At 29.4% G+C, this 15,186-nt stretch overlaps 1 protein-coding gene across 1 annotated transcript; it reads left to right on the top strand.

Moving 5' to 3' along the window:
• The first annotated feature begins 10,243 nt into the window (after positions 1-10,243).
• LOC132938057 (THAP domain-containing protein 8-like) lies at positions 10,244-14,143 on the top strand. Its single transcript, XM_061004725.1, has 5 exons — positions 10,244-10,450; positions 10,771-11,006; positions 11,093-11,215; positions 13,394-13,489; positions 14,076-14,143. Exons 1-5 carry the CDS (start codon positions 10,332-10,334, stop codon positions 14,141-14,143), a joined length of 642 nt encoding a protein of 213 aa, XP_060860708.1. The 5' UTR covers positions 10,244-10,331.
• Positions 14,144-15,186: the final 1,043 nt, after the last annotated feature.

Consider the following 15,186-nt stretch of genomic DNA (forward strand, 5'->3'; position numbering starts at 1 on the left):
TCTATACGGTTTAAAATCGTTTATTTCCAAAAATGATTAGACAATAGCCGGCCATGGAACGTAAGTTATAATAATAATCAAACAAATCAACATAATTATAATCGTATGTGGTTTTCAGAATAGTGTATGTACAATTATAAATAGTTTAGGTATATTCTATTTATGCCGTAACGGTTTAACCCGTATTGTAGTACATTCGTAAAGGAATGTAATAATAATAATATCAATTTAATCAACTCATATTATATTATTAACTTATTCATATCAATATATTATTATTGTAACATATAACTATTATTGTTTTCTATACCATCTTTAATCGTGAATAATTTGTGATGTCCACGTTTACTATTTACCGTTTACTTGTTCATCGTTGATTGAACTGTGTACAGTGTTGTGTACTTATGTGACGTGTGTAGTCTGTAGCGCACTATTGACTATAATATTGTGTGTCCTGTGTGACTTTGTTTCTTTATGTATTAATACTTAAAAGCTTATGATCAATAATAATAGTTGGTACGTATTATTTAAAAATGTATGTATGTATGTTAAATGTCTAAGTATGGGTAGAACAAATACAAACGCTGTACAACGAATGTACAATTTTAAATACCTACACGATATGTGAAATTGTAATATTTAATTTAAATAGATAGATTAAAATTAAAATAATTGTTACATATAATATATTTTACAGTTATCATAAAAATTAATGACGAAATTTCAATAACGTTAATCTTAAAAATTTTATAACGTTTAAATTCTATAAAAAGCTAAGTAGAATATTTTTATCTTGATTTAAAGTGCTTAAATTTAACCAGGGTGGTTATAATTATAAATTACTTAATTTTTTGTCATATTGATTAGATATTTTAATTTTGTTTCATTATTTTATGTAGGTGTATGATATGATGTATACAGGATAATAATTGTTAGGTAATAAGTCATACAATATTATATTATTAATCATAATTCATAATAAATTGTAATAAAAGAAAACCAAGTGGAAGTCGATTTAAAAAGCATGCAAGAGAAAAATTGTTTGCATGTTGATTTAAAACAAATAAATGCTCCATTATATTTAATTTTATCTTAGATACACTATTATTCCTTTTACTATAACTGTTGTTGTAATTTATGAACTTCAAATTCGTGGAACTTGCTTATTCCATAAGTGTTGTAAGTTGTAACTAGATAATGCATATTTAATATATTATAATACCTATTGTGATATTTGTATATTGCATAATATATTGATACAATGGTTATAATAATATGAGATTATAAACGTCAATGATTATTGGGCAGAGTAGAATACAATTTTAGGGTATAGGGGACACAAGTAAAACCATTGCCTCGAGGCACATTTTCCCTTAATCCGGGTCTGGATGAATAAAAAAAATCAAATTTAACCCTTTTTAAATTAGCCTATCTTCTTCCCAAAGATCTGCACACAAACATTCATTTATATATAATATACCTGATCCTGCGCTCTTCGTGGCCCATAAAAAATGACGAATAAATTGTGATTGTTCAATTTCGTTTTGGTGTAACTCACTGTAGTAAGTGCAACTCAGCCACCCTGGTAGGCAATGTGCAAAAATTCGATTTGGTGCATGCTTGTACCTGATCTGCCCGATTAACCAATAGCAACCAATAATAAATAAATACTATTTCTATTAATTATTTCCCCCATAACCAACAACCATTATAATAACAACCATTTATAAATAAATATTTCTATCGTAAATCTCAAAATCTCTGTTTGAGCACTTCTATTAACTGGTCGTATCGTGATGTTATATAGCCTATAGCCTTCCTCGATGAATGGACTATCCAACAAAAAAAATAATTTTTCAATTCAAACCAGTAATTCCTGAGATAAGCGCGTTCAAATCAGGGCTTGAAACCGATTGAAAAAATTTCGATTTCGGTTTCGATTTTGGATACTGGTTTCTAATTTTTTCGATTTCGGTTTCAATTTTTCAATACCGGTATTACGAAATTTCGGTTTCGGTTTCGATTTTGGATACCGGTTTCTAAATTTTTCGATTTCGGTTTCAATTTTTCAATACCGGTATTAGAAAATTTCGGTTTCGGTTTCAATTTTTCAATATCGATATTAGGAAATTTTAGTTTTGATTTCGGTTTTGTATGCTGGTTTCTACATTTTTAAAAACGGATTTAAAGTAGACTTTAAGTTATAATTATAAATAGTTTTATTATACTTAAATAGTTAAATACTTATTATGATTTTTAATTTTTGATAAAAATAAGAGCAATATTTCAATAGGAGTGATTTTGTAATTTTATTCTACAAATTACAAGCTTTAAGGAACCTAGAACAAAATTATTTCAATAGTTTAAAGTATTTAAACTTTAAAGATAGTACCTACATTTATCACTAGACTATAAGTATAAAAGTAAACCGATAAGGAACTACACTATAATGAACGACAAACTCGCAGACTGCACTACTGCAAACACAGTACGAAAATTTCAAAATATTCTACATCGAAATATATACACTATACAGTGTAGGGGCACTAGGGAAAAATTAAAAATACAGTTATTTTTAATAACTAAAAAATTCTTAAACAATATTATATATTTTAAATTTATTTTTATATTAGTGTTATTATTATTGTCTCTGCTCCCACGGCCTATAGACTGCAGTAGCGGTGATGGTCGTACGATCACTCACACAAATTAAAACCCGTGCTATTTTCAGTTTTTCCTGGTATTGTACCTCTATAAATAATTGGTTCTAGCAGTAATTATTATATGATTTTCTTATTATTTATATTTTATAGTTTGATTATAATAGTATTATACTATCCAGTATTTAATAGCTTAATACTATTAATTAACAATCTAATAAATTAATAGACCCATATACGGGCCGTCATCTGTCAAATGTGCTGCCCAATAAATAATTAATATCTATTATTAATATTATTTATTATTCATTACTATTATAATAAAAGTATAAAACAACTATAATAATTTTTCAAATAATGAAATAGTTATCAACATTTTAATCATAATCCTATGAGTGTATCAATGCAATTTACGTATTTACGTACATCTTAAAATAATTTACGTTAATTCAAAAAAAAGCATTATTTAAAATATTAAAATTAAAAAAATTGAGTTATAAGTTATAACAACAGTTTCCAATTTTTTCCGATTTCGGTTTTGAATTTAATACCAGTATCCAATTTTTTGCGGTTTCGGTTTTAAATTATAATACCGGTATCAAATTTTTTCCGATTTCGGTTTTGACTTTAATACCGGTATCCAATTTTTTTCGGTTTCGGTTTTAGATTATAATACCGGTATCCAATTTTTTTCGGTTTCGTTTTCGATTTTGATTTCGGTTTCGATTTTTTAACGGTTTATACCGATTTCTGAAACCGGTTTTGAAATCGGTTTCAAGCCCTGGTTCAAATACACAAATTCTACAGCTTTATATATTACTAATTTACTATAGATAATATTATTATTAATATTGTAATATATAATAGCAAATAAATAAATAAATAAATAATGTGTATTTTGGTCTATATAGATATTATATCATAATAAATTTACTTTAAAGCAGTGGTTTCCAACTCAACACTAGGCACGGACCATTTTTATATATTTTTCACCGTCACGGACCACGACCTGATTTCTATCCCCTCCCCTCTTTATATTCCTTATTTTTTTATTCATTTATAGTTGATAGTTTATAGGTACAAAATAAAATCAGAAATACAGTTTATGTTATGGAAAAATATTTTAACTTATTTATTTAAACATTTAGTTTAATGAAAAAAGGTAATACAAATTAAAATGTTAAATTTTAATTTTTTCATTCGTGGACCACTTGAGATGAGTCCACGGACCACCAGTTGGGAACCACTGCTTTTAAGTAATATGCCTACATAAAATATTAGGTACCCATATTTAAGAGTTGATGATCGTATTTGAATAAACTTTTAGTACCATACACATAGGCATAGGTCGTGGAAGGTGTTTTATTTTAACATAAGCTCAATACTTAAATGTGTAATTATATAGACAGTTCAATATAGACGGATGAATAAGCAGGTCATCGCCCTCGGCCAAACAGCTTTCGACACGTGCATCGAAGCCCTACGCGTTCGAGACAAAATGTCAGCTATTAAATTGAATTTGGTGGTTATATAAATCTCTGCTGCGAACCCGGGCACCGAGCCCCGGGAAATGTCTAAAAACGGCGTCGCAAACAATACCTCCGCCCGCTCCAGTGGGATTTGACTTTGAGGCGGCTACGCAAAGGCTTTAAGCGCTGGTGATGGTGCCGTGGTGGGCGTTCGGAGTGAACCGTTATTTGCAACTACGCTGAGTATAACCCCGCGTTTCCAAACATTAAATTACTTCCCAGAATTCGGGTCAAATTTCGACGCAATAAAAACACATATACAAGTATACTGTTAAGCCGTACCCCTATACGCAATAATATGATATTACGTTTCTACATAAACAAAATAATGTGTGTGCACAGAGTTGTTTATCCCGAAGTAGTAATGGTGAAACCATAGACAATATTATACTAGGGATAGGACATTCGTATATCAATAACATAGCGGTTAGCGCTCTCGAATAAGGAAGAGAGACGGCAATATAAAATACAAATGCTCCATCCTACTCAGGTCGAAGTAGGGGCTGTGGACGATTTTTATAACGTTACTTCCCCCGGTAACGAAGCTGGTTTCATATATTATAGGTCACCTTTCAAGTTTCAATACTGAATATTACATTAAACTATTATAGTTTTATAATTACGCTCTACTTACATGATAATATATTAATAATATTTATCAAATAACAAATACACTATAAAGGATATCAATTTAGGATATAAAAGTTGTAGAAGTTGCATGTTATTCAATATGCTCTCGATTTATAGCAGACCTGCAGACCAAGGTAAAAATCTGAGTTAAACAGTGATGAGCTTAAAAGTCAAAAATTTGAAATACATCTCAAGCTTATTCACCAATGTATATACAAATAATTGATTTTAATTTTGGTGCAAATTACAATTCCTATTTTGGACTCTCTGGGAGTAGTGCAAATTACATACCCTTATTTTGGTGCAAATTACAAACACTACTTTCGACTACCTGCAGTGGTGCAAATTACAAACTCCCGTAAATCAAATCCCGTGTTCGGAGCGTGCAAACATTATAAATATTATAATATTATTATATAATATTATGTCATTGTACGCGGGTTTTTTTTAACGATTATGGATCAATGACATGGAATTTCGTTAAAACGAAAATTAATGTGTTTCTTTATTTTTAACAGGCAATTTTTTTATAACAATTTCTTAATTTTTAAACACGCAGGTGTACCAATAGCAAAATAAACTTTATTTTTTCAAATGGCAACTACAATATTTTTTAATGGATTCTGGTAAAGCTTTTTTTTCTGAAAATGTTGATCGTATAATCATCAATTTTGGTTTTCTAATTTATTAACTATGGCCCTCTAAAGTTTAGTAATATCTGCATTAATACTTTTAATTGAAATAATTGGTATAGGTTTAATTTACAAGAGCTAAATACATTTTTCTTATAACTAACTTTTATAATTTGAAATTTGAACCATAAGTTTGAAATTCTTTAAAATTCTTTAATAATCGTGATTTAAAATAAACTATTTGCAAGATATATAGATAAATAGTCAATCCCAATATAGGCTTGGAACCTAACTAGTTTGTAGCCTAACTTAGGCACACTTTTAAAGTTAATTACAGATTTTTAATATTATTATAACAAGAATCAAATCCCATTAGGTACCTATTACCTTGGTCCTTAGCCGCTTAATAAAGAATCCAAATTAATGCTATTGTAATAAAAGTATGATAGGAATTTATGATAGGAAAAGCACGAAATAAAATTTAAATGTCCAAAACTAAAAATAAGAAGGGTTATGAATTTCAACTTCTAAATTCACACTTAGCATGAGATACCTGATACCTACCAATAAGTAGAACCTATATGGTTCAAATTTCAAGCTTATCCCAATACGAGAAGAGCACCACAAAACATTTCATTAGGTACACAATTTTTTTTAACCCCCGAAGAAATTAATGTCAACAATCGAATACCATTTACCAATTTACCATTATTACTTTAGCCACCTAATAAAAAATCCACAATTATGATATTGTAAGTAAAGTAACTGTGAAGTAATTAATAACGATTACCTATAATAACAAATTAAAATAATAATATTAAGTTAAAATAAAAATAATGATCTGTTTTCCAACAATTGTGTATATGTTTTTTTTTTTTTTTTTAGTGTCGTTAGATTACCGATTAAACTACTTAAGTGTATAAAAAGGTAGTTATAAGAAAAAATTATTTAGCTCTTGTAAATTTAACCTATACCAATTATTTTAATTAAAAGTATTAATGCAGATTTTACTAAACTTTAGAGGGCCATAGTTAATAAATTAGAGAACCAAAATTGATGATTATACGATCAAAATTGTCAGAAAAAAAGCTTTACCAGAATCCATTAAAAATATTGTAGTTGCCATTTGAAAAAATAAAGTTTATTTTGCTATTGGTACACCTGCGTGTTTAAAAATTAAGAAATTGTTATAAAAAAATTTCCTGTTAAAAATAAAGAAACACGTCTTTTTTCGTTTTAACGAAATTCCATGTCATCGATCCATAATCGTTATAAAACCCCGCGTACAATGACATAAGATACACCCTGTATAACAACGCATATCGCATACCTATGGTCTATTGTGTCTTGCTTTTTTATTGCTGAACCTATTATTTTCAATGAGTAATCAAAATCGTCACTGTCTAGAGTCCAATCTTAAGTACCTAGTTTTTAAAATCGTCCAGATAATGTTGACGATGCTCACGTAATAAAACCATATCATTGTGTTTTTAACGTACATGAAGTTGGCCCCTTCATAAAAAAAAAGTTAATGGTTTTAAAAATAATAATAATTAGTAACTACCTATAATTATAATTATTATCGTTATAGCATTAAGTTTTACCATTGTTATTTATTATAAATAATTTACTATTTTTAAATATAGGTATATTATTACAGATAACATGGTGGCGTAAATGTGGCTCCACTAATGAAATCGCAAACTAAAAAAATAATTCATATATATTGGTACATGTATAATATTGAAGTTTGTCTTATATCAATTTAATATTGGGTGTTAATTATTTGTTTTACAAGATTCAAAAAAACATTTAATAATAACATTAACTTTATACTAATTTTCATTAAATATTCCATTTTTTATTTATCTACATTTTCTTTATTATTTATTTTTTGGTGTGAAATATTCGAACTACTTTCAGCTAGTTATTATTATTATGTATATAGTGTATGAACTATGAAAGTATGAAGGCTTGTAATGATGAATTCCAACGAATAATTTTGATCCGCAACAATATTGTGATGATGGAACTATGGAAGTAGGTATTCAAAATATGATGGTCGTATTTGAATTACACATTCACACAATAATGATTAATTACACTAATCATGAGTCATATGAACTCATATCTGGGAATCAACATTCATTAGTAAACAATTCTAGGAAGACGTTATAATAATATAATGTATAGTTAGCGTATCCGTAAAACAAATATTGTCATTGCCAGAAATGAAATAGGTACAATCATTATACACACAACACACACACATACTGTCTTTATTGCCTACAGCTAATTAAATAAATAAAAAGTAAAGAATACAATAAATACATATTATTTAATAAAATAGACTTATTTTTTAAATTAGCTTTTTTAAGGCTTCGACGACTGAGATCATTAGCCTATAAGGCCGGTAGGGTTGGTAAGGTCGATTATGAACACGTGTATGTGTGGCAAGGGTTTTGCGCACTACGAACACGGGTGGTCACCCATCCGATAACTATAGTGACAGCGGCCGTTGCTTACTCTTAATCACGTCACATGATTGATTTCAGCCACTGCGCCAAGATGCGCCGAGCCAAAAGAATAGATTTTAATTTGTTGTATGCATATAAATATATATTATTATTATATATATCTAATATCCAAACATTTTACTCAGTAGCTACAGTTTTCATCCCGTATACATCGCTAAAGCTCATACATGAATTTAACTTTGTATCTAGGAAATCAAATATTTGTTTGGTTATTCAAATGGTATCCATTGGTTACAGATAATAAAATAGTTATTATGATTAAATATAATCGTCTGAATCAAATGAATGTTCTTTCTTTGTCCGCTATATGGACTATAAAACTACTGGACCGACTTGCGCATTGTTTTTTTGCAAAATGGGCTACGTTTTCCGTATTAGATTTAAAGCTATTCAATTTCTAGATCTGATAAGTAGAAATAGACTAAATGCTGGGAAAGTTAACTATTTTTTTTTAACTCGTTTAGTTAAGATAATACAGAAAAACGTGAGTTAAGTTTAAAGTTAAAAGTTACCTTTATTATTTTTAACTTTTAAAAGTTACTAGTTAATTTAAACAGTAACATAAATAACTTAATTTAGTTAAAAATCCGTTACCTTTTTTTTCATATAAAATAAATAATAGTATTTCTAGGTACCTTTTTTAAAGCTAACAAATAACATAGCAATTCAATTATTAATATGTTTTACAATTGTTAAATAAATGTATATTATATTAAAATTAATTAGGTGGTGTAGGTACGTATTTATAAATATTATGAAATCCAACAAAATAATTAAATTATTATTATGTATATTTGTTTACGTAATGGCCCACAACTAAACAAAATTTTATTATAATCAAATGTATTATTATAATATAATTAATTGGGTACACAGTTCACAGCTCCACAGAAAACAATAATAAGCAATATAATAACAAGATCCTGAAAAATTATTTTCGACCACACGTGACACAGTCAACAGTCTATTTCTTTATGACTTTATCTCCTCTAATAGAATCTATTTATCTATACGTAGTAAAACAGAAATTTCAAACTTTGTTTTCTGCTTATTACTGCTCGGACATAATATCGGGTGGTTTGTTATAAAATAAACCCACGTTGACGTGTTTTCAAGAGTAGATAATCTAGGGAGGTGGGCGGGCGAATCCCGCCTGGTTCTGGCGAAAATTTGGGCTAGTTGAAACATTTGGGACAGTAACTTATAAATATTTTATAATTTGCCAAAAATTGGGCAAAATGTTCTGTTTTCCTGGGGCCAATATATTGTACTCCCAGTCCGCTGTTAAATAGCTTGTTCGTTTATTTAAATAAGTAAATAGTACCTAATTACGATGAATGTGTGGAGTAATCTGGAAAAAAATGATTTTTACAAGGGTAGTTTAGTATGTTTCCTGTTCATACGTCGGAAAACCTCTGATTCATTCGTGTACGCATTAGACGAAAAAATAAAAAAAAATAAATGTGAATCCAAAAGCATTCCAATATAAACAGAATTCGATATAACACAAATAAATCGTTCAATTGTCAAAATGTTTAGAAGACAATGAACAAAAAGACACGAGACGATGGTTCAAGAGTTTCCTTTAAATTAAATTACAAACGGTGGTGTAGCAACGTGCACAGGTGTACAGCTAATAAGAATAATAATGTAAAACAATACTAATGTATATTATGTAAATATCTAATTTAAACTAAATATACAATAATTATTGATATCAAACATTGAATTATAATTATTTATTCTATTATATTGAAGTCTAGCAATAGCGTAACATTTCGGGGTCAACTAGTAATCTATATTTATTTTATTTTTATAATAAAGATGACGAAGACAATAATAATGATAATAATAGTACCTAATATAAATGTGTAAAATACGAAGCGCACTATGGATGATACGATTGTTTCGGAATATTATTATCGCGGTTTGTCAATTTATCGCGTTTGTTGTTGTGGGGTTGGGTCAATAATAATAATGGGCAACCTGTGGCCGGGTGCGCCGACGCATCCGTTGCCACCACCCCCAAAAAACAAGCGCTTGTAAACTCACTCAAAATTATTATCAGAAGATAAACTTTCGGGGACCGTTCGGCAGTAGTCGTCTAATATACCTATCTGTCGGCTGCCCCCCATTGATTTTGTCCTATCGTCCTCATGACAGTCGTGAGTCGTGAACCGTGAGTAGGAGTCTAATATATTATCATCGCCATATCGTTTCCTCGGATATTAATGTTCGCTCAAACCACCTAGGTACAAATAATTACTTTAATTTCTTACTCGAAAAAGTCTGGTCAGTAGGAATTTTTAAAATTGTTTCCGTTTTCGTTATATTGTTTTTGCGATGAACCGCACAAATTCTGTTCTTTCCACCGTACCGAAGAAACACAAGAAGCCCAATTTCAACTCCTGCGTGGTGTGTTTAAAATCTAAACAAAAAGGATATAACATTTCTTTGCACAAGTAAGCGTTGTTACATTGTTGTTATAATGTCGTTACCTACAATTATACATGTATCAATCTCTTATATTATTCTTATTTTATATAAATGAATACCTATAGGGGTTCCCATTTCCCGTTTATACAATTTCAGTTTTCCGCCAAAATGATATTCCAATTATTATTTCCACCATAAAAATATAATATTAATACAATATTAATTTTTTGATGGAAACCGATCGGTCATGGTGATAAGTACTGATAACGGTTGAGGGTCACTATGCGGAAAACATATTTTACGCCCGCATACTAATAATCAATATTATATATTTATCTGTCGCCAGATTCCCAAAAGATCCCATCAGGCGAGCAGTTTGGCTTACAAACTGTGAATTTGTGGAAAAAGAAATTGAGCATAATAGATTGTTATGCTCTTCCCATTTTGAAAAAGATTGCCTCGTCTTACACCGCAACAGAAGAGTATTGAAGCCATCCGCCGTGCCTGTTATTTTTGATAAGAAAAAAAAAAATAAAAGAAACAAAAAACGAAGTCAACATTCCCCAGCTTTGCAAAAAACAGGTAAAACTATAATTTATACATCTATAATTATTGATTTATGACCAAATAATAATTTTATTTTCATTATAAAATTGATTGGCCTGCAGTTACAAGTAGTAACTGCAAAGTGTATTTTATCCTGGTGTCGCCGTTGATTTTGGTTAAGCCAATTGTTCAAAATCACGTTCCCACGACACATACTCAAGATATTCAGACATCTGGGCCTTCAGGTTAGACTGTATTTTGTAAATTATGTTAAATAACCAAAATAACTAGGTAACTATTATTATAACGAGTCTGTTGTTTTGATTTGGTAACAAATGCCTACATTAAGGAACTTCAAAAATCAATTTGTCTATGAATACTAATATTCATACAAATATTTGTGGTGATAAGTGATTACTACATATTATTATTTAAAAAAAAATGTATTCAATACGAAATTTGGTCTATGTGTTAATACTTTCCCTGCTGGCCTGCTCCCACCACCACGCGGTAATGATTGGTAACATCTAAAATAAAGATATAATATTCACGGTCACGGTAGGAGCAACTGGTCTCACAGATATATATTCACTTTATTGTATTGTTTTATTATTGTTAAAGTTATTATTTAATGTGTCTTCACTGTCTTGTAAGCATGTTTCCGTTTTCGAGATGGTGGGGGGGGGGGGGGAAATTTTTGACAGGCCTAAAATAAAACCGCTTGCTAACAATTACATTACATTACATTACAATTGCATTTTTATCTCAAAACAAATAGCCTTCTTACATAATTTTATACTTACTAATTAGTATCAAAGGTTACTATCATAAGCATAAGTAACCCATTTTTTGAGAGATAACAATAATTAAATAATTAATACATATGTAGAGGAATACTTAAATATATTACCTATTAGCTACTATATGAAGGCCCAAAACTAGCTCGACCAGCTAATGACAAGGGGTGGCAAATGCCCACCCTGCCCCCCCCCCCCCAAATGACGCCACTGCTTGTAAGTTGGGTACTTAATATTATGTAGATTGTACACAGCGCGGTATCTGACTCCGCCGCGCCGACTGCGCGAATAAGTATCCCACAACACGGCGTCACCATGATTTTTGTCTCGTACCTACCGTACGTTGTTGGGTCAGCACAGGCACGTGCCAAACAATAGTAAATTTTTCTTTTACTCAAATAGTAAAAATCCTCTCTGATTTGTTGTTTTTTTTTTATCGTTGTGAGCAATGTGAGCCATATATCGATAACACATTAATTGTTATATTATTAAATGTTGGACGCAAATCGCTGCTAACATAATTTTATTATATTGCACTTTTTTAAGTTTAGGTATTGTTTTAAATTATTGGTGTGTGCCCAAATCGCCGTCACTTGTTTTATTTAATTTCATCATTCGAATCATTGTCATGTTTTATATAAACTATTAGTACTATTTAGTACAGGACCAGCTGACCAGTTTGCGCCAGGGCTTGAAACCGTTTTCAAAACAGATTTCAAACACCGGTATAAACCGTTTTGAAACCGAAACCGAAACCGAAAAAAATCGGATACCCTGCAACCATAGGGAACTGGTTTTGATAGCAAGGTGACGCGGGGAATGCGCATAATCAGCGCGTTCTCTCGCTGGACAGGGTATAGTATTAATTGTAAACACACCCACACGGCCACACACATGCACACTCATTATGTAAGTATTCACAAATATACATTTTACACAACACGCATTACATAGCTCGACAGTGTTTACCGGGCGATCCTTACCACTGCTGTTCATTACACCACTACTCCGTATTCCTCCAAATCCTCAAGAGGACGTCACACCCGCATGTGGGTTTTCCGTCTTGAACGAGTTATTACTGCGTAAACGCGTTTTATCTATGTCATACATGTGTAAGACGGAGACAACACATGAGGGTGTGACGTCCTCTTAAGGCCTAGGTGTTAGTGGGGCTCAAAATTAAATCAGTGTCCAGACACGCGTGTTACTGCTGTACGCTCGTGGCATGTACACACACAGTATGTCAGATACTCAGATGTTTAATCTGCAGTGTATGTGTTTCCTTAATAATATATTTATACAGGAACCTACCTACTTAACCTTTTTTTTTTATTATAAATATTTAATCAATTAATAACGAACATCCAATTGGTATTATGTATAAACAATTTTAATTAATTTTAATTTATATTTGATTGTTTAGTAGATATTTAACGAATATTTACTTATTAATGAAGCACAATATAATATATAAAATTAGAACACCCATTAGAGTCTGTAGATATCCATATAATAATAATAGTTAACTTTAATTAGTTGTTTGTCATGTAGTCGAAATAACACGCATATACCAAATTATAGGTAAGACTAACACAAAAAATGTACATTCATATTTTTTAATTTTAGACACTACACTACAAATAAAGGTTGAAGATTTGGAAAATCCAGCTGCTGATGTTATACCAATGTGGGTTCTAAGACAATTTACTGACCAATTGTCAGGTAAAATATAATATGTACCTATTAATTATAATAATATATCTTATTATATAATAAATTAATACCTATTTTCAATGATTAAAATGGTAATTGGTCAAAATGTCCGAGGACAAAAAGTCGGATGAAAAATCCGCCCTTATATTATTTTTAATTTTGGCAAAATATCTAGAGTCGTTTTTCAAGTTAAACAAGAAAAACGAAACAAAAAATAATTTTTTTAAAGTCAAACATTTTAAAAGTACCTAGGTACAAAGGAAATGTACTATAAGTATATTATTTGTCTATTGTCTATTGTGACTACAGTTTATCTACCAAGTGCCAGGTATTCGTGGGAATGACGGAATTACATATATTATTGTGATAAACTTTAACACTTACATTACAGTGATTACTGTTACTCAGTGATGTACTGATGTGGTAGGCATATCAGAGGGGCTTCTATTTATTTTTGGAATTTTTTACTTTTTTCAAATCGACTTTGTTTCTGGGGTTTTTGTCCGGGAATCGATTACAATTGTATGAAGTTAGTTTAATAAATTATTGTTGTCATATATTCATATGTTATAATGGATGTTCTAATTTATTGTAGGATACTCTTTAGATCCTGAGAAGAATAATGGAACCAATGATGTTCCTATTTTTCCTGAGAATAATTAGTTTATTGACGTTGAAACTTTTATTTAAGTAAGTATCCGTTAGGAAAATATGACATCAATCAATATTAAATAATTAACAACAATGTCAATAAGAAATTATAGTTAAAACATCTAAATCTAAAGAAAATTTAACCAAATTAATGATTTTGAATTGTTTTTTATAAAAAAATACATTATATGCTAAATAAATAAATATAAATTAAACTATGAAATTCTGTCTACATTTTTGTTAGTATTTCATAAAAATATTAAATAATATTTAATTTTAGTTGTGTCTCGAAAAGTCTTTATAACCAAGTACCTACTACCAATTATTTGGTCTCTAGATTTCTGAGATTTTTTTATTAATTACCTTTTATTTGCAATGATTAAGTAATGAGTAAGTCTGTCTACTAAGTCCAAATGTTTAGACTCGGATCATAGTTCATAAAATTAAAATTGATATGTATTTGGATTTCTCAATATCTCTAAATGAAACAGAAGACTTTCTTTAAAATGTTTAACAATTTTTTTTTTTTAAATGTAGGTATCTTATTATAATATAATGTAATTTGTTATTTGATTATGCCAAACAATTAATGTGTTGTATGAATATTATTTAATCTTAACCTCATCATTAGGCAGGTACAAAGTTATGAAATGGCTTTTTGTTACCAATGAAAATATTATGGTTTTGTCCATAATCTATTAAATTGCATTCATACATTAAAATTTTCTTATCGACATGAGTTGTTATCCTGTTTTTTATTTTTTATACCTATATAAAATACAATTTTAAAATCAAATTTTTTTTCTTATAAATGTTTTTTTTTTAATTTACAGAATAATAATAATAATAATAATAGTATATTAGTGATTATTATACTTGCACAGGTAAGCAACAGCTCAATTAAATGCTGACAAGAAACAGAACTCAATTAATTAAAAAAACAATAATGGTACAAAAAAAATAACTGAATACAATAAGATACATAGGTATACAAGATGATACAGGATTCCAAATTTGTTTTGGTAAATTATAATATTTTGGAAACATTTTAAAAG

This window comes from Metopolophium dirhodum, chromosome 2 (assembly GCF_019925205.1).
Source record: "Metopolophium dirhodum isolate CAU chromosome 2, ASM1992520v1, whole genome shotgun sequence".
Lineage (NCBI taxonomy): Eukaryota > Metazoa > Arthropoda > Insecta > Hemiptera > Aphididae > Metopolophium > Metopolophium dirhodum.